Genomic DNA, 20,705 nt, shown 5'->3' with positions numbered 1-20,705 from the left:
TCGTGTGCAGCTCATACAATACTCGATACTCCACCAGCCAACAATCCTAAAGCTGAAATAAATAAAAAATAGGAATGAGTGATATCACACCACCAAATTTAGATACTCCGATAGCGCGAAGTGTTTTAAATAATTGTTTTTTTTATAGCAACAGGAACAGCCACTAATGCTAAGTTTGCCACACTGTTAATATCTTTTGAATTACGTATAGCTTTATGTCCAACTCGGAATACACCACTAAAGGTCATTCTAATTTTTCATTTAGCTTTCATAGTATTTGTTACAGTATAAGCAACAGTTTTTTCTCCAAATAAACTATCGTTCACTTTTACGTTGTCCCATGCGCGTTTTTCTACCTCGTAATCAGTCAAATGACGTTCTGATAAATTATTTATTCTTGCGTACGCAATAACATGTTCACGACTCGTTACATCGAGTTTATTTATTCTAGGGTCACCACGTGCTAGATTTTTATAAAGTTTTGTGCCTGGTCCGCAATACTAATAACTTGGAATATGTATTTCAATCAATAATCGATTAATTATTGAATTAACAGTATCACATCCTACACTTCGCTTCGCCGCACGTCTAGTTTGCACCATTTTCAATTTATAACTGATGAGTATTATGACTTTTTTAATCATTTATATTTATTCGCTTGACGAGTAATAAGGTGCGCTAATAATGTTTTTTAATGAAATATACACTACCAGTCGATAATGTCGCAGATATTATAGATCTTATCGATTTTAAACATGTGTCACGGTTACCCAATACAATAACATGCATTATATGTGGACTATCAAATTGTGGTAAAACAAGTATTGTGTTTAAATTATTAATGGAGGAAAATAGTCTGAGGTTTAAGACTTATATGTTTACACGAAAATTCCGGATCAACATAAATTATTAAGTGAAATTAAGGAGAATGTGGTAAAATTATCTTTGTTTACCTTTAGTGAAGGCATACCTCCATTCGAAAAATTAGAAGCAAATTTTATGTTTATTTTCAATGATGTAATTTGTGAAAAACAAATTCATATGACATCTTATTTTTTTTGAGGGTGACATAATAGTGCTGACATTTTTTACCTAAAATATACGTATTCTAGAATTTCTAAACAACTGATAAGAGATAACACTAATATGATTATACTATACAAACAAGATGAAACAATATTCAAATATGTTTATGAAGATCATTGTTCCAGTCATATGAGTTTTAGGAAAATTATAGCTATGTGTTGCAATATTAGACTGAAAGACGGTATAGTTTCATTTATATAATCAAAGATGATTACCTCAACAATAGTCGATATCGTTATGGGCTTTTTGCATTCATCAAAAAAGGCGAGTATAAAAAGATGAATCATACAGATATACTTTTAGTTAATATCAAGAAGTCAGATAATGCGTTGAATGAAATCATACGGTTTAAGCAAAACATGAAACATAAAATACAGTTAATAACAATTAAGTCAATACGAGTCAAAAAGCCGATTGGTCAATAATCCTCGTCTACAAATTATATGGGACAGAAAATAAAAAAAATAAGACAAAAAAAAATTTACATCAACAACTTCATATGAGGAAATGAGATGAACGCCTTCGTGCGATCAATTAGTGTCAAACATGGTATACTACTATTCTAGCTGACCGTATGCCCTAAGCTAACAAACTGTTTGTAGTTTGGTCTTTACTTGCAAGACAGTGGGACACATCGGATTAAAGAACGAACCACTATTCATAGCACATTTCCAGTAGAATATTCACAACCAACATATAATTACATTTCAAGTAAACGGGGGAGACGGTCTTGGAACACGTCCCAAAAGTTGTCATTTTGAATCCCCCCTGTGGGCAGTTAAAGGGTCAGATTTATAAAAAAAATAAACCGAATGATAGGTAAAGACATCATGCATCAATAAAAACAAATTATATTGATCCATACATTTTTCAAAAAGTCATAGCATTATAAAGTTAAAAAAATAAAAAAGAATTTTTTTACAAAAATCGTATTTTTTTTTATTAAATTTGATGTTAGTTTTCACTATAAAAACAAAATAAAATCCGAAATTTTTTTTTACCCATAATAAAGTGTATTACATAGGCTTTAATTCAAGGTATATATAAAAGTGTCAGTATTTCTGGAATACCTTCAAAAATTAAGTTGAAAAAGTTAAAAAGAATTATATTGATTTGGTCACTATTGAAAAACTTATAGCAGTTTTAAGTAAAAAAAATAGAAAAAATTTGGAAAATTAGCGATTTTTACATTTATAATTTTTTGGAGGTTTCCCCCATTTACGGGAAACGAGGGAAATTTTTTCTATTTATGAGGATAATGTATTCGACTAAATACGATTTGTGATCTTTTGACGTTTCGTTGAAAGAAATCGGTACAGCGAGATTTGAAAAAAAGTATTTAAGTACATTACATAAACTCTAATTTAAGATATACAGGGTGGCCCACCACTCACTGACAACTTAAATAACTTTTGATCCAGTTAATATTTTTAGCTGATTTTTTTTTTAAATATTAGTTAGACGTTAGGTCTATAGCTATATCTCAATAATTAATTTTTTTACATTTTATTAAAAATATTAATTATTTTTAAATTTTAAATAAAATGTAAAAAAAAAATCTAAGATAGCTATTTTGTAGAGTAGAATTTAAGAAAAATTTTAGTAAAAAAATATCTTATTAATATTCAGTAGTAAATATTCTGTAGCGTTTTGAAGTTTGTGAAAATTTGAATTTTCATGTACTATTTTACGGTATTAAACATTGAAATACGTATTGAGAAAAGGACAGAAGAAAACGCTATCTTTTCAATATACTTTTGAATGAGAGTGATAAGTAATAATTGCCTTATCTAATTTCTTATCATGGTATTTATGCCAAGTTTGTAATGTATACACACTATCATCATATGTATACACAGTAATCATGAAAAGATAGCGTTTTCTTCTGTCCTTTTCTCAATACGTATTTCAATGTTTAATACCGTAAAATAGTACATGAAAATTCAAATTTTCACAAACTTCAAAACGCTACAGAATATTTACTACTGAATATTAATAAGATATTTTTTTACTAAAATTTTTCTTAAATTCTACTCTACAAAATAGCTATCTTAGATTTTTTTTTTACATTTTATTTAAAATTTAAAAATAATTAATATTTTTAATAAAATGTAAAAAAATTAATTATTGAGATATAGCTATAGACCTAACGTCTAACTAATATTTAAAAAAAAAATCAGCTAAAAATATTAACTGGATCAAAAGTTATTTAAGTTGTCAGTGAGTGGTGGGCCACCCTGTATATAAAAGGGTCAGTATTTCCGGAATCTAACCGGATTTTTCTATGAAAATGATTAATATTCTAATGGCCATATTTAATTCAAATAAAAACAACAACAATACCTATTATTTAATAAGTAGTTTTATCTCAAAAGGGATAAAACTACTTACCTTACTTTTCTTCTGTACATCTCAACACGTATTTCAATGTTTAATACCGTTAAATATCACATGAAAATTCAAATTTTCACAAACTTTAAAACTATATAGGCTATTTACTAATGAATATTAATAAGGTATTTTTTTACCAACATTTTTCTTAAAATATACTCTACAAAATAGAAATCTTGGTTTTGTTTTTTACATTTTATTTAAAATTTAGAAATAATTAATATTTTTAATAAAATGTAAAAATATTAATTTTTATGATATAATTATAGACCTAACGTATAACTGTTATTAAAAAAAAAAATATTAGCTAAATGAAAAGTTATTTAAGTTGTCAGTGAATGCTTAGCCACCCTGTATATGTATATATTGATGACATCAAAAAGTATCACAATTCATCATTTATCAACGAGTTAATCTGAATATCAAGATAAGTATGGTTGTAAAGATTGCATTATATTTTTATAATAATAATAAATAGGGTAAATTGATGTCGTAATATGCCCAAAGTCTTGTAATACGCATATTACATTTATCAATGGAAAATTTAATATTTGTATTTTATATTACTTGTATACAAACAAATTATTTATTTATTTGTCATAACATATACACTGTTGTACATTATTTATTCCATATATATATATGTTAAATTGATAATTGTATAATATGCATCTAATCTTACATCCCATGATGGAGGTAATTAAAAATAATATAAAAAGGTTTAGTTTTGTTTGTACATCCGTCAGCTAGCAAGCCGGTGAGCGAGCGGCTATTTTCGACTTTTGAAGCTCTAAATTCAATATAGAATTCAGGATACTTTTATCCAGTTTATTTTCTCAAACTAACTAAATTCATTTATCTATTTTTCTGAAAATTTGGAAATCTATAAAGCAATCATTGAAAAAGACGTTAGTTATTTTTTTAACGTCATAAAACATTTTGAAATTATAACACAAAGTAATTAAATTGATATTAACACAATTATTTAGAATTAATAATCTGAGAAAATAACGGTAAAGCAATAGATTGATTTAAAGATCATTTAATTTACTTAATTAATAACTAGTTAGTGCTTCGTCATTTACTTCGATTGGGTGTTAGAAAGGAGGCCTCTTCCACTCCAACAATACATTAGTATTTCCACTAAAGCACATACTTTTTCTCATCTCTCACTGAAAAACGATATAGCAGAGAGAGGCGTTAAAGTTATTCAAGATTATAATGAAATATTAACTCATAATGAAAACAAAAACCATCTCTACCAGTTGTCTAAGATTAGAGATCACAATATTTAGATTGTTCTTAATATACATTGATGGATAACAATCAATAATACAATCAAAAACATAATTTTTTAGCTTCGATGCGAAGTTGAAAAGGTATTAATTTTACTATGAGGTTTTTTTTTCTATGCTGTTACCACTTTTTCTCAGCTTTCACTGAACCGATTTCTTACAAGGATACGTCAAAAGACCACAAATCGTATCTAGCCGAAAACATTACCCTATTATCCTGTAAAAATTTCCCTCGTTCTCTGTAATTGGGGGAAAAATAAATTGTCCATTTTCCGACTATATTTTAAGACAATAAAAATTAAATTTTGACATACTTGAATGAGTTCAAATTTAAATGTGATATTAAAATGAAAGTTTTTTTAAAAGAATATCGATATTTTTTCAAAGCATTAGGATATTTTTTTGTGGCTTATAATTGATTTCAATCTCATCTTCATATTTTGATTGTAATCCTAACATATAAATTTGTAAATAGTAAATCATCACTATTTATCATTTGTTGATTTATAAATGTTTTCCTTTGCTGATGATACTATCTCACTAATGTTTTATACTATATTTGCTAATGACTTAAAAGTTTCAAGAGCTCTTATTTAATAGTCAAAAAATAATTTATTTATTATTTCCGAATCATTCAAAATATTCAATATAATTAAGTATTTTCAATAACCTTGAATCATAATGAGTATTATTATAATATTTAAAACATCTGTTTGTGTGAAATATGCGTACCAAATTACTGTTTATTTTCGTATTTAACTGTACCTACTTGTACTAATATTTATATAGTCAAAAAGACTGTCAATGAGTCTTAATACTATAGGTACTTAATGAATAGAAAATACATATAAATTAATCGTTTTAAAATTTTGAAATGAACGTCTCGTGACCTGAAAATGCTTTTTCATTATATATTAAGGATTAACTAGTAAAAGTAACTTATACAATTATTATAAGACATTTTGTCAATTCAAATATACTTAAAATATTAGTTAAAAATGTTTAATTAAATATTAAATAGTCTAATTTAATAAATATCACAAATTTTTTTATTAAAATACCATGAAAATCAAGGTTGAGATATGTGAATCATTATGTTTTAAGCTCTATAATTAAAACATGTTATAAACATCTAAATTAATTAAACACCGTTTTGTTTAATATTTTTATACTATCATTTTAAACGATTGCTTAAAATTTTTTTTACTTAAAAGTGCCATAACTTTTTCAAAAATAAACATATCAATATAATTTTTTTTTATATAAATTTATAATATCATTACCTTTATTTTGGTATATTTTTTTTATAAATTTAACCCTTAACCTGCCCACAAGGTGGGATTTAAAATGACAACTTTTTCACAAAAAATTAACTTTTTGAACTTAACTTTTGAAAATGTTCTGGAAGGTCTGACACTTTTATATATATCTTAAATTGAAGTTAATGTAATATACTTTATTATAGTAAAAAAAAATTTCGGACTTTATTTTATCTTCACGCTGAAAATGGCTACCGAATGCTATTTTTGTGTGAAAATTTTCGATTTTATTTTTTACATTTTTAACTTTATAATGCTATGACATATTTAAAAGTGTATGGATCAACATTATTTTTTTATAAGAAATAATATTTTTTAATAATCCCTTTTTCATTCGACATACTTTATCTTAATTAGGATATTAATAATGAACTAGCAGATCATGTAGCTTTTGGAATAATCCACCAATTTTTTAAAATTAAACACTATCTAAAGATTTGCATCGAAGCGTTTTTTTTTTATAGTGATTTTAATCACTGTCAGATATCATTATACTTGATCCATCTATGCCACGTCACCACTGTGCCACGACCCCCCTTTGCTGGGTTTTTTTAAACTTGAATAAATAAAATTTAAAACATAATATCATGTTTAAAACATTTTAATCCTATTTAAAAAGATTAAAACCAATTATTTATTAAAAAAAAAAATATTTTTTCTCAATTCTGATACAAATGGAATTTACAATTTACAATTTTACAATTGATTGTAAAATGCTTTGTGAGTAAACTTTTAATATTAATACAATAGCCACAATTTCTAAATGGGAGAAAAGCAAATATCGTAAATATTTATAGTAGATATTATAAGGAGAACATAATTTATTATTAACAGTTCATAAATCACGTGTTGTGTTTATTGCAAAATAATACGTTTTTCACTCTTAGTTTAAAATATTGTAATATCATCAATTGCCTTTTATTATTCCATTTATGAATAACTTATTTCAAGGTTTGAAAAATAATATTTCACATACGCTTAATATTTATTGATTTTTTCATTAATCTAATGTAAATTCATTTATGTTAATATTAAGATATATAACTCTATTGATTGGTTTATTAATTTAGAAAGTAACTTAAATTATTATTCAAATGGTATTGGTCCCAATTAATAAAGAAACTTTTGCACAATTTCTTTTGTTACCCAAGGTCATTCATATAGGAAAAAAAGAAATTATAAATAATCATAAAGAATTACTTACTGTAATTTAAAATATTATTTATCCATAATTGTCATTGTAATAATTAAATGTCCAAAGAATATGAAAATTAATTTTCATATTTAATGCTATAATTAGTTTATATGAGAATAAAAAAACATCAGTAAAAACAATACATAAAATATCAGTGCTATCAAACAGAGTGATGTTAAATCACAAAAAAACTAAAATTTTGTTAAGCATTATTAGTAATATAAGCTTAAAACATTTATTTTCATTAAAATTTTCTGAAAATTCTTAAGGATGATTGAAAATATTTCAATTTTAAAAATATGGGTTTTTAGTCTAAGATTTTAAATAAAATATTAAAATCTAGAATAATTTAATAATCGTGATAGTAACTAGCCCAAATAACAATTTAAAATTCTTAATACATTTTGAAAATATAAAATTTGAATAAATATTTCCATGTTGTTCTTACGTGAGTCTAGAACATTGTATTAATGTTTTTAAATTATGTTATAATACTAGGCCTAGATGACACTCTGCTTCAAATCCGGCTGGGTTATACGTAAGGTCAATGAGCCTCACAAGCCTATGAAATGTTAAGCCCTTCGGACTGTCCTTACAGGTAAGTCACTGATTACGGTTGGAGTACCCGGCTATACCGGGCACGGTATTTATTGTATAAAAAAAGTATACTTCAAAAGCAGTTTACCAGAAAATTAGTCCCATTTGTAAATTAAATAATAAAATTACTATAAAAACTTAGATATATTCACAATTATACTTCATAAATGTACTTATTATTCGAAACAACACAGGAACAAAAGAAAATTTAATAATCATTACAAACAATCTTTATATACCACGTAATTAATGAAAACTACAAAAATTAACATAGAATTTAAACAAAATTGTGATGAACAAAGTAAAATTATATCTTACTAAAAACAATGCGCATGAACTTTTAGCGGGTGAAATTTTGGTCAGATTTAAAATTTTTCCATCTTACTTGTGGTATGTATATTGTATGACATGTATATCAGCAAAACAGAAAAAAATGGTTATCATGAAGAAATATGGTAACGGTGCCACAATATATTAGAAACAATTAGAAATATTAGTGCAACAGATTGTAGTAACGACAAATTAGGTTTTTATGTATACTAACATTTAAAAAAATATCTAGTACTTATGTGAATTCATTAAAGGAATAAAGACATTATAACTGAAAATGATGAAAAAATTTAATGATATATTTAGGTTTTTGTTAGAGGATCCAGATAACTTATAGCATGTAGAATATTATCCTGTAATTTAAAATTTTCAAAAAAAATTGATCCTTTTCTACTCCTTTAAAATTATATCAACTTTTATTTTTTTTAAAGAAATATATTAACTAGTATAAAAATAAGAAAGTGATCTACCTAAAAAATTTGTCGATTTTCCACAATTTTTAAATCGGTATTTTGGAAAGTCATTAACATTTTATTATAATAACTCGAAATTAAGGAAGGGGATTGTTAATTTTTATTTCAAGGTGTTTATTAGCCACTTTAGTCATACCGACTTGATATAAAAACGCTGACATCTCTTAAAATATTAATTCAATAGTTGTTATCGAACAGTGACTTATTTATTTGTAAGACAGTTAAAAATTGTGTTTTCATTAAAAAATTTTAAGTTATTAAATTATTTTAAACCTGAAAAATATTAAGCTCAAATATAAGATTTCTCTATTTCTTTATACATTTTTAAACACTCAATACTATTTTAAAAATTAAGCAATTGGTAAAAAATAAAGTTTTGAGAAAAGATTGACAATGAAGACATTTCTACGTGCATTATTTCGTAAATAACTTTTAAGTACTACACAATTAAATTAAAATAATATTTAAACTAATTTTTGTTTTTTAATTGTCAAAACAATTACTCGTCAATAAAATAATCAATTTTTCACTCAAAAAAAAATTTTAGAAGTAGTATTAAATGTGTTATGGTGTCCTTTAAACATATTTAAAATTTAACATATTTCATAATGAGTTGTAATAAATTATTTTTATAGTCTGGATGTTTATTTTAAGTGCAATCGAATATATTGTAGCAATAAATTACAAAACTAATCAATCAGATTATGAACTATTTGATACTTCAAATAACAAATTTTCTCCTGGGGTAAAAATTTTCAAATACATAGTTTCACCTCTAAGTAATAGGATATTTTCCACATTACCTAGAAATCCTGAATTGTTACGAAAAATGAATGTAATTATGATTCAAGATAATAATTATTATTTCTAATCTTTTTATTTAAAATTAAATTTTAAATCCAGAGAATGCAACCAATTTTTCCAAAAGAAATGAAATTTCCATGTGATACGAATAATACTAGATCAATAGAAAGACCTAATAGTGTACATCAGTTAAGACCGGGAGATATAGATGTTATTGGAGCAATAGGTGATTCACTAGCTGTTGGGATGGGAACATTTACAAACACTTTATTGGAAATATTTATTCCAGAGGAAGGAGTGTCTTGGATAGGAGGTATTTTTTTCTTTTACATTAGAAGGGAATTAAAACAACATAAGTGATAAAAATTTTAGATAATTTAATGTTAAAAATCTAATTAACATAAATATGATCAAAACAATATTTGTCTTAAAAAATACCGGAAGACTGACATTAAAATTATGTGTATATAATTTAATATTCAGTGTACTAAATCATATTTATTTTTATAGGAGGACATGAATCATGGAGACAATATTTAACAATACCAAATATAATAAAAGAATTCAATCCTAATTTGTTCGGCTATGCTCTTGGTACATCAATGTCGAAATTCATTAAAAAACAATTTAATGCCGCGGAAGCGGCTTCTGAAATTGATGATTTACTACCTATGACAGAAAATCTTATAAATCGTATGAAAATGAGTAATAAAGTTAATTTTAACCAAGACTGGAAGGTACGAATGATAATGATCAAATAATTATAATAAAACAAAAATGAATATCTTTAATAAAATTACTGTTTTTAGCTTATTACTATTCACATTGGTGCAAACACTATTTGTCGCGGGGTTTGTATCAGTTCTAATATATCAACATTCATAAGAAATTTTAGAAATCAATATATGAAATCACTTCAATTTATAAAAAATAATTTACCGAGGACTATGGTTCATCTCCTATCAACTATTAGTAAGTGTATTTTAGAATATATTATTTATTATGTCATTTTTAAATAAAAATCTGAACTTTTTGTACTTATATTTTCAAATTTCTATGAAATGTACATAGTATATTTGAGAACTTTTCATATAATTAGATTATTGGTTTTGCAAATAAATAATTATTATTTTAATTGTAATAAGACAAGCAGTATATATTTCTATGGATATTTTCTAAAAGCTGATTTAATCAATTTTTCATCACTATTATAAAATTTTAATATTGTTTTATAAAAACCTTTTTAAAGTGTAAAAGACAATCTATGAGTTTAACTTGTAATTATTTAGCACACAATATAAAATATTCTTTTCTATACAAATTTTAACAACTCTCAAAAACATTTTTTGTGGCTTATCAGCTTTTGCATATTAGTCGAAAGTGTATTTATATCAGGGTTTTAAAAGAAACCTTTAAGAAACGATTAAAAATCATTTGCGATAAAGAAAATAAAGAACTCAGAACTTAACCGGAACCTCAAATTATTTGTTTTAAAAATCCCGCTAGAGTACCCTACTAAAACCAATTCTTTTAAAGGTTTTTCCAATTAGTTATACACTATGTCACCATTTAATTCTATTCGGCACACGAGTTATTTTAAAATATTAATTATGTTATTATCAAAGATTATATGAATAATTATATGTAAAAATATTATATATGGTAACATTGCTATTGAACGAAAACTACTAAGTTTTTAGCTTAAAAATTGTCTAATCTGATGTAATAATTTATTGCCAACAATTTTTATAACAAAGAAAATGTCTAAATCTAAATGTCCAACTACAATATCACATAAAATTTACATTTATATATTTTTTAGACTTGGATACATTTTTTCTAAACATGAAAAGGCCTCAACAATGTCACTTCATTAATAATATTTTGGAATGTCCATGTTATTTGAATAAGTTATTTAAATCAAAGCAAATTCTTTACTCACAAGTTATTGAAAAAATCAAAGAAGTTGAAAAAAAAATCGTAAGCTTGTTTTATAAATAAACTTTTAGGGTATACTACACATTTTCTTAATTTTTTTTTTATTTTAGTTGATTAGTAATTGTAGTATATATTCTAATGTAGGAAGTCAGAAATTTCTTTTAGTCTTATAGTTTAATATTTGCTGAATTATTGTTATTCATTCATTAAATTATCAATTTTTAATATTAAAATACATTCATTCTATTTTCGCAGATTATTTATTTTTTAATGTATGTATAAGCTTCATAACCATGTTCTTTAACCTACTATGCAGAGTGCTCAAAAATAAAGGAAACAGGTCAATTATTATATTATAATGAGAACAATAAAAATTCGCTTTATTACTTACTGAACATTCTTATGTTTACGTTTTATTAAAATTATTACATATTATAAAATATTGTCCAATTATGATTAAATTAATGACTCAAGTTCTGTGATACTAAGAGAGTTGATAATTTGGATTTATTATCCGGAAATTAGAGTTATTTTGAGTGATCTTATTCTAAACAGAGGGGAATTGCTGACATATGCTCGAATGTTTTTATATTGTTAAAGTTGAATGATATTTCATCGTGGACATTATGAATTTTGATTTAAATTTAAACAATTTAAGTGTAAGTACTTACTTAGTTATAAACATTTTAATACATATAGTAGGTATGAAAAGTAGGCGGACGAGCTGTACTCACAAACGGTTAAGTACTTTTATATTTTTTTAATTGCTTATTTACACTCCTTATCCTATCAGGGATTTTTAATTTAAAGAGTTGTTTAAATTTTCGCCTGTTCCATTTTTTGTGGTTTCGGTGATTATTTGGTGTATGTTTTAACTATTTTATTTATATTGGAGGGAAGACCATGTTTATTAGAGTCAAATTCTTGAGTAACAAGTAAATTATTTACCACGTGATAAAATTCTAAACAATGTTTCAATGTTCAAAAATAGTTTAAGTTATATAATGTTTGAATTATCCAATTCAGTGTGCCTCCTAATGATAAAGATGCCATTGTTAAGTCTATGATAGAGAAACTTTTGAAGTGTAATATTGTGCCTTATACGATCACCATTGTTAAGAGAGATTATAGTCATTTTTTTAAAGTTTTTCGACAATTTTCCCTAGCATATCTAGAAGGTAGTCACATATTGAATCACCCACTCGACCAGCCTCAATTTTTCTGGAAATCATAATTTTACTTATTTCTCGATTTATTAAATGTTATATTAGTTAGTAGATATTTTTTCAATTCATCCCTTATACGTTATAAAGGTGTCACCTTCATTTGTTAACTGGTTTATTGTTTCAATAGGTTGGAATCAGTAAATTCCTTTGGATGTCTGTTGGTTTTTTTATGTAGAGTAGTGGGTAGAGTAATGGTGGTGGTCGAATTTGTTTTGGCTAGACAAGTGTATGTCTTATTTGAAGATAATATTTTATTTGACTTAATTTGCTTCTTATTTAATACATTTTAGAAGTTAAAATTTTTTCCAGTATTTGTTGAAATTTGATTTTGTTAAATGAAATGATTAAATTTTATTTTGTTGAGTTTGATCAATTGAGAGGTATAATCAGATGTCAAACACAAAATGTTTCTTATTTTTATTCTGTAAATTTTTAATATCTCATTAAATTTTTATACGTTGTATATTAAAGAAAAATAGATTTTAACTAATTTTAGCTTCAACACGAAACTAAGAAGGTATTAATTTTAATATGATGTGTTTTTTTTTTGTGTCTGTTGCCACTTTTTCTCAGCCCTCACTGGAACGATTTTTTTTGTCGAAATGTCAAGAGAACACATATCATATCTAGCCAACATTATCTTTAAAAATTAAAAATTTTCCCTCGTTCCCCTTAAATGGAGGAAAAAATTACTATTTTTAAAATCTGTAAATTTTGACATTTTTTCAACTTATTTTTCTTAAAATGGCAATAACTTATTTTAATAATGAACAAAACAAAATCATTGGTTTTATATAATTATCTTAGGTATTACCCTTTGATTTGGTGTAAATTTTTTAAATATCTAACCATATATCTGACCAGAGGGTAAGATTCAAAATAGCAATTTTTTCATACAAGTAAACTTTTTCAACTTTATTTTTGAAAATGTTCCAGACATACTTCGAGCATCAAACATATGTTAAATTAAAGTTTATGTGACTTAATAACAACTACTTTATAATTTTTTATAATATCTCCATGAAAATTACAATACAAAATTATTTTATACCAATTTCATAATACATTGAATTGCTATAATAGATATTTATTCATGTATTATACTTATAAAACATATAAAACTAATAAAACTAATTAGGAATAATGAAGGAAATTGGATTTAATTTTGCTTTTGGAATAATCCACCAATTTCTTAAAATTAAACACTATCTTCAGATTTGCATCGAAGTGTTTCTTATGATTATCATTTTAATCAATATCAGATAATTGTCCCAACTGTCCCACTGTGCTACAGTTTTTTATAATTTAAGTTTTTTCCTCATCATAATAGCACGATTTTTTATTAATTGAATAAATTTTTTTTATAAATAAGCAAAAATTGTTTTTTGAAAGCTATATTATTTTATTCAGTCTAATCACTATATTTTCTGTCATTAACTCATATGAAAGCCAATCACAGACAAACAGACATTTTCATTTTATAACTGATGTACATAAATATTTAATTTTCATATTTTTACTCTTCAATTTTTTAGTTAATAACTTGATTGGACGCACTTTGCAATAAATACAAACGGTAAATGATGAAAACAATCGGTAAATTAATAATTTCATAATTATTGCATTTTTGATAAAACCATTAATAATTAAAAACTATTTGTGTACAGTTATTCATGATTCGCTTAGTCATTTTTTAAGCAAACTTATACTAGGATTTGAAGAAGACAAATTTTTTATCTTTTATCAATACAATGGTTTTCACGTATAACCTTTAAGTCAATTAAGAAAAGGATAATAACAAGCCCTTAATGAAAGAGTTGAATATGTGATTAGATTTTTTATGGCCATTCAAGTTGAATATAGATTAATGCTTTTGATAATATCAAAAGTTAATTTATCAACTTTCATAGTTGTTCATTTATCAACATGATAGCAACATTAAACTCTCTAAAAAAATATAACAAAGTTTCATAAACCAACTTAATTTTGTTGAAATAATGATTAGGAAATCACTTTTATAAAGATACTTTGAATGAGTATCCCTCAAAAGTTAAAAAAATATATATTAAAAAATAACATTTGATACCATATAAAAATCGAAAAAAAATCAAAATTTAATAAAATGCTGTAAAAACGTAACTACAAAATTAAAATAAGAATTTTTAGTATTACAATTTTTCTTTTAAACTTTACCTATAAAATGGTTATCTTCAAATCTTAAAATTAATTTTAATAAAAACATTAATTTGTAAAATATTTTTTATAATTGCGAAAAATAACATAAAAAATATTTTAAATATAGTTCTATATTTGAAAAGTTGATTAAAAAAAATTATAATATTTTATGTCGATCATAAGTTATATGAGTTGTCAGTTAGACCTGTTCCACTCTGTATACCATTTACTTAGTAAAATACTGAGGTACTTTACTTAACAATTTATGTTTTACATAGTTCTAGTTAGTTCATAGTTACAAAAACGAATTCGTTCTTGTCAGATTAATTTGTACATAAGTGTTTTTGGCTGGTTGGTAAAATGTGAATGTTATTTATTCTAAGAAAGTTAATAAAGTACCTATATTTACTTGTACTTTTGCGTTCCAGGCTGAAAATCCCGAGTTTAAAAGAAATGAGAATTTTACTGTAATACTTCAACCTATAACTGGAAATGTATCTATTCCTTTAAATAAAATGAAAACAAAAGATACAACTTACCTAGCATCCGATTGTTTTCATCTTAGTCAAAAAGGATATGCATTGGGTAATTTGTGTTCATAATATGTTATACTAAATTAATTTTTATTATTCAATACCTTCGTAAAAGAAATATAAAGAAAACTTAAGTCTTCTTAACTTCATTTAGCTTCGCATCGAAGCTAAAAATCTTCCCAAAATTACTATTTTGACATTTTTTAATTTTTTTTTTCTTAAAAAATAACATTTTTAAATATGAACGAATCAAAAAATGTTAATTTATACACAGAGTGTTTAGTTAGTAAGAAAACAGGTAAATGGTTGCAAACAATAGAACAATAGAAATCCTTTTCCTTCATACTGAACACCCTGTATAAACAGTTAAGGTATTTCTCTTTCTTAAGTTACATAAATTTTTTTATACCATTAACCTGCTCACAGTAAGAGCAACTTAAAATTAAAAATAGCAACTTCTTGTACAAAATTTTAACTTTTTCAACTAAAGTTTTTAAAATGCTTGTAAAAAATTTGTTCTGACCATTTATCTTCTATAATTAAATAAACGTTTTGTTCCATCTCTAGTTGACTGTTTTTTAATAAAAAGAATAGGTTCGCTTATATACAAATACTTTTTCTCTAGGATATCTTATTTAGTGCTAATAATATGCTTATAAAATATTTATGTAAGTGTTATGTAACTACAAAAGATTCAATCTAAAAAATATTAAACTATATTTAAATCAAAAAGTAAATAATAATATTCAAAGTTTAAAAAACACATTTTTTCAATAATTTTTTTTTTGTTTTAGCTGCTACTTTATTATGGAATAATATGATGGAGCCAATCGGTAAAAAAGCAAAAACAAATAATAATATAAAAATTGGTCAGTTGATATGCCCAACAAATGAATCACCATTTATCGCTACTTGGAAAAATAGCTTAAGAAATTAATTTCTTGTAATGTTTACAAAAAGATTTATTGTTTAAAAAATCTTGAATTTAATGGTTAAATTAATGATAAAAAATTTTCCAACAAAAATCATTGACATTACTCAATAATGTATTATTCAACAATCAAAGATAAATTTATAAGGCTGATATTGTAAAAATTAAAGTAAACATTATATCAATATTCACTTACACTTTGATTATTCAAACAATTTAGAACTTCATCTATTTAGATAGCAAAAATTTCATTTAACATAAATAACATAACTAAAAATTGCACTATGCAATGTGAAATAAATGATTAGTAAAAAATAATTCTATTGCAATTGTTTGTTAGTGTCACAGAAAATATTAATCAGGAAATTGACTCCTTGTAATGTTATTAATACAACAAAAAAAACATTGTAATTTAGTACAATGTTAAAATCTAAATTTTCCTCATACGGAGTTATATGAAAAATGATATCCTAAACTTTTTCATTAAATATTTATTGAATTTTTTATAAAATATAAAAATTATATATCTTTCATCTAAAAGTATGCTGCTATATTTTTAGCTACGATACGAATCTGAGAACTTATTCATTTTACCATGATATATATTTTTTTTTTTTTTTGTGGCCAATTCTCGCTCCTATTGGACCGATTTTTTTCAGATACGACAAAATCACAAATCATATTTAGTTGAGGTCATAAACTTTAAAAATTGAAAATTTTCACTGGTTTCCCTTAAATGGTGGAAAATTTCAAATATGTTACTATTATTATAATAAAAAACCCAGCACAATGGAGACATGGAATAGTTGGGTCCAGTATAGATTATATCTGACAGTGATTAAAATCACTATCGTAAAAAACGCTTCAATGCAAATCTGTAGATTTTTTTTTTTATAGATGCTGTGGTATATTTTTTTTATAAATTCAACCCTATACCAGCCCACAGGGGGGGATTCAAAATGACAACATTTTCACAAAAAATTAATTTTTTCAACTTAACTTTTGAAAGTGTTCCGGAAATACTGACACTTTTATATATATCTTAAATTAAAACTTATGTAATATACTTAAATATTAAAAAAAAAAAAATTCGGACTTAATTTTGTTTTCATGGTGAAAACAGTCATCAAAGTTAATAAAAAAAACCCAGCACAGGAAGGTCGAACACAATGGTGAAGTGGCATAGTTGGATCAAGTATAATGATATCTGACAGTGATTAAAATCACTATAAAAAAAAACGCTTCGATGCAAATCTTTTGATAGTGTTTAATTTTAAAAAATTGGTGTATTATTCCAAAAGCTACAGGATCTGCTAGTTCCTTATTAATATCTTGATTAGATAAAGTATGTGCGAATGAAAAAGGGATTATCAAAAATTATTATTTCTCATAAAAAAAATGGGTTGATCCATATACTTTTCAATAAGTTATTATTTGCATTATAAAGTTAAAAATGTAAAAAATAAAATCGAGAATTTTCACACAAAAATAGCATTTGTTGCCATAAAAATAAACATAAAAAATCATATAGAAAGTAGAACTTTTTCAACTTGACTTTTGAAAATCTTCCGGTTGGAAAAGTCTGACACTTCTATATATTTTTAAATTAAAGCTAATGTAATGTACTTTATTATGAAAAAAAAAAATTGACTTCTGGACTTGTCTTCGTGGGGAAAATGGCTACCGAATGCTGTTTTCGTGTGAAAATTCTTGATTTTATCTTTTACATTTTTAACTTTATAATGCTATAACTTATTGAAAAGTGTAAAAGGACAATACAATTTTTTTATGAGAAATAATATTTTTTAATAATCCCTTTTTCATTCAGGATATTAATAAGAAAATAGCAGATCATGTAGCTTTTGGAATAATTTACCAATTTTTTAAAATTAAACACTATCTATAAATTTGCATCGAAGCGTTTTTTATGATAGTGATTTTAATCACTGTCAGATATCATTATAATTGATCCAACTATGCCTTCTTTTATTTTCATTAATATTTTTTATATACTCATTTTATTATACCTACTTTTTTTCTAAATCGAATTATATCCCTTCATACAAAGGGGTCAAATTTTAAACTTGAGTAAAAAAAGTAGAAATTTTTCAACTTAACTTTCAAAAGTTTTCGAGAAATACTGAAACTTCTCTATATATTTTAAATTAAAGACTATGTAATGCGCTTTAATATGAGAAAAAATGTTGTCTTTATGGTGAAAATGGCTATATTATTCAAAAATATACTATTTTTGTGTTAAAATTCTCGATTTTATATATTATATTTCTAAAATTTTATGATAAATGCTATATATATACTTCTTTCATTCGACATATCTATTCCACAAATCAATTATGTCTCCCTCCACATTCCACACCGTCCTCTCTTTTACCGTCTTTACAAACTCTTTTTCATTTTCCCCTTTCAATTTCTACCATCGGATCTTAGATTTTTCACCCGTGTTCCTTCTATTTTTATATATTCTCTTTCTAGTACACCACAACTCCATTACCATCAGTCTACGTTGTGTAGTTACACTCTCGCCTGGTATTTACAATCTTTTACTCGCTTTACGCTCTCTCTCTTTCAGATAAAATAATCGATCTGTGATCTATTCCTCCCACTCTTATAAGTTATACAATGTTCTTCCCTCTTTCTAAAATAAGTATTAATCACAGCAAGATCATATGATACTGCGAAATCCAGGATTCTTTTTCCAGCCTCATTCTTCCCACTAAAACCATACCCTTCATGTACTCTTTCATATCCTCTCCTCTCATTACCTACATGTCCATTCATATCTCCACCTATCATCGCATTCTCATTGTCAGGACACCCTTGCATTACCTCATCCATCTCTCTCCAAAACACTTCCTTGTCTATTTCATCACATCCTACTTGTTGTACATAGGCACTTATTACATTCAGCACTTTTTTCTCAAATATCAATTTTACGACTATAATTCTGTCACTATTTCTAGTTACTTCTACTACTTTACTTTTCATCTCCTCGTCCATTATTATTCCTACATCATTCTTTGTACTAGACTTACCTGAGTATATTATTTTATAACCCTCACCTATTTCCCTCCATTTGTCCCTTTTCCACTTAGTTTCCTGCACACAACAAATGTTAACTTTTCTCCTCTTCAATACTTCTACTGATTCTCTACTTTTACCAGTTAATGTTACAACATTCCAAGTACCTATTCTTCCTTTGTATCTATCTTTCTCCCTTATACACGAGTCCAGCCTAGAGTTAAGTGGTGATATCCCTACACCGTTTACACTACAAGCGTTGCGTAGACCTGTAAACATGACTGATGAAACAACTACTGCACAACTTGTCGGGCTGGTATCAAACACTTTATTCCTTAGGCCTTCTCCGTTTTTAATTACTTTATTCCCTCTCACCTATTGTCCCCGCCTACATCTGAGATAGGACAATTCGCCTAAGTTTTGTTCAGAACACCTTATACTATCTGAGAAAAATTTTACGTCGGCTGTTGACTTGACGCAACCTCATTAGTCGCCTCTTACGACTAGCAGAGGGGCCATTGGAAGTATTCTTATCCCCTATCTACAGGGAAAAATTTATTTTAAAACGTGTAAGGTTTATAATAAAAAATATAGGTAAGTAATGCGTAATGAGTTATGTAAGTGTCCTATACTCCGATTGCCCACACTGTGGCAGAGATCAGACAGGCTGGTCGACAAGTAGAGAAACACATTAGAGAACACTTATAAATAGTTAAAACCTTGACTACAATATTATTATGCTTGTACTCTATCCAGCCAGGTTATGACGCTTCAATAAGTAATAGGACACAATGTAATCTAATCAAGTTTTTATGTGTTAAGGTATATAATAAAATACAAATAATTCAAATACCAATACATTTTATGTGTTGAAATCTTTGTATCATTAAAAAGTGGTAGGCTTCAAAATAAAATGTATAATATTTCTTCAAAGTCTGAGTGACTAAAAGATAGAATGTAAAATAATGTAGATCTAATGTAGAATTGTAACTACGTTACGTAAATACGTTGATGCAGATACTATGTGTGTGAACATTGACCAGGAACTAAAGAGAAGAGCAGAGCAAAGTAGTACTTCTTTTAGAAAAAATGCCTTTTTATAAACCAGTTTTTCTCAAGTCAGAAAATCTGGTTTAGCGATCTCTGGTGAGATTCTTAAGATTTTTTGTTGTATTTGATTGGTCAATGTGATAGAATCTTTTACGTGGGAGTTTTATGGAATGTGTAAGAGGATTGTTTTTATTCATCTTATCAACGAGGGAACACTGATTTGGTGATATATTTTTAATAAGTATATGAATTAAAATACGATTCTACATATTTTCAACTCATTTAATTTTTATCTCATTAGATTCAATAACTTCAATAAATGT

General features: G+C 25.6%; 2 protein-coding genes and 1 long non-coding RNA gene across 7 annotated transcripts in view; 1 reads left to right on the top strand and 2 right to left on the bottom strand.

Moving 5' to 3' along the window:
- The window catches only part of LOC126898161 (uncharacterized), a 47,497-nt gene extending 37,270 nt beyond the window's left edge, over window positions 1–10,227 (bottom strand). Inside the window, exon 1 of the long non-coding RNA XR_007702228.1 lies at window positions 10,160–10,227. This is a non-coding gene — a long non-coding RNA (uncharacterized LOC126898161). The remainder of the gene's footprint in view (window positions 1–10,159) is intronic.
- On the top strand, window positions 5,626–16,484 carry LOC126897887 (phospholipase B1, membrane-associated-like). Of its 5 annotated transcripts, XM_050671836.1 has the most exons (9): window positions 5,626–5,706; window positions 7,785–7,884; window positions 9,322–9,521; window positions 9,590–9,803; window positions 10,001–10,227; window positions 10,300–10,462; window positions 11,313–11,470; window positions 15,258–15,414; window positions 16,157–16,484. In XM_050671836.1, exons 3-9 carry the CDS (start codon window positions 9,327–9,329, stop codon window positions 16,297–16,299), a joined length of 1,257 nt encoding a protein of 418 aa, XP_050527793.1. In that variant the 5' UTR covers window positions 5,626–5,706; window positions 7,785–7,884; window positions 9,322–9,326; the 3' UTR covers window positions 16,300–16,484. The 5 variants fall into 5 exon arrangements, with proteins under 5 accessions (XP_050527793.1, XP_050527806.1, XP_050527788.1 ...); XM_050671849.1 differs by lacking the exon at window positions 9,322–9,521 and having other exon boundaries at window positions 5,627–5,706; XM_050671831.1 differs by lacking the exons at window positions 5,626–5,706; window positions 7,785–7,884 and adding an exon at window positions 8,884–9,107.
- A 25-nt stretch (window positions 16,485–16,509) lies between these two features.
- LOC126895426 (uncharacterized) lies at window positions 16,510–19,611 on the bottom strand. Its single transcript, XM_050667265.1, has 2 exons — window positions 18,970–19,611; window positions 16,510–16,521 (listed from the first exon to the last, which is right to left on the bottom strand). Exons 1-2 carry the CDS (start codon window positions 19,609–19,611, stop codon window positions 16,510–16,512), a joined length of 654 nt encoding a protein of 217 aa, XP_050523222.1.
- Between the last annotated feature and the right edge of the window lie 1,094 nt (window positions 19,612–20,705).

Source organism: Daktulosphaira vitifoliae, unplaced genomic scaffold (genome assembly GCF_025091365.1).
Source record: "Daktulosphaira vitifoliae isolate Bord-2020 unplaced genomic scaffold, ASM2509136v1 Scaffold_1, whole genome shotgun sequence".
Lineage (NCBI taxonomy): Eukaryota > Metazoa > Arthropoda > Insecta > Hemiptera > Phylloxeridae > Daktulosphaira > Daktulosphaira vitifoliae.
Note: the sequence above shows the minus strand (reverse complement) of the source record. Positions and strands in the feature narration are given on the sequence as shown.

Excerpts from the sequence above, each read along its gene's own strand:
- LOC126897887 (XM_050671831.1), top strand. The coding sequence starts at position 9,080 with ATGAAGACATTTCTACGTGCATTATTTC. Across the intron at positions 9,804-10,000 it reads AGGAGTGTCTTGGATAGGAG|GAGGACATGAATCATGGAGA; the intron begins GTATTTTTTTCT and ends TTATTTTTATAG. Across the intron at positions 15,415-16,156 it reads TCAAAAAGGATATGCATTGG|CTGCTACTTTATTATGGAAT; the intron begins GTAATTTGTGTT and ends TTTTTGTTTTAG.
- LOC126895426 (XM_050667265.1), bottom strand. The coding sequence starts at position 19,611 with ATGTTTACAGGTCTACGCAACGCTTGTAGTGTAAACGGTGTAGGGATA.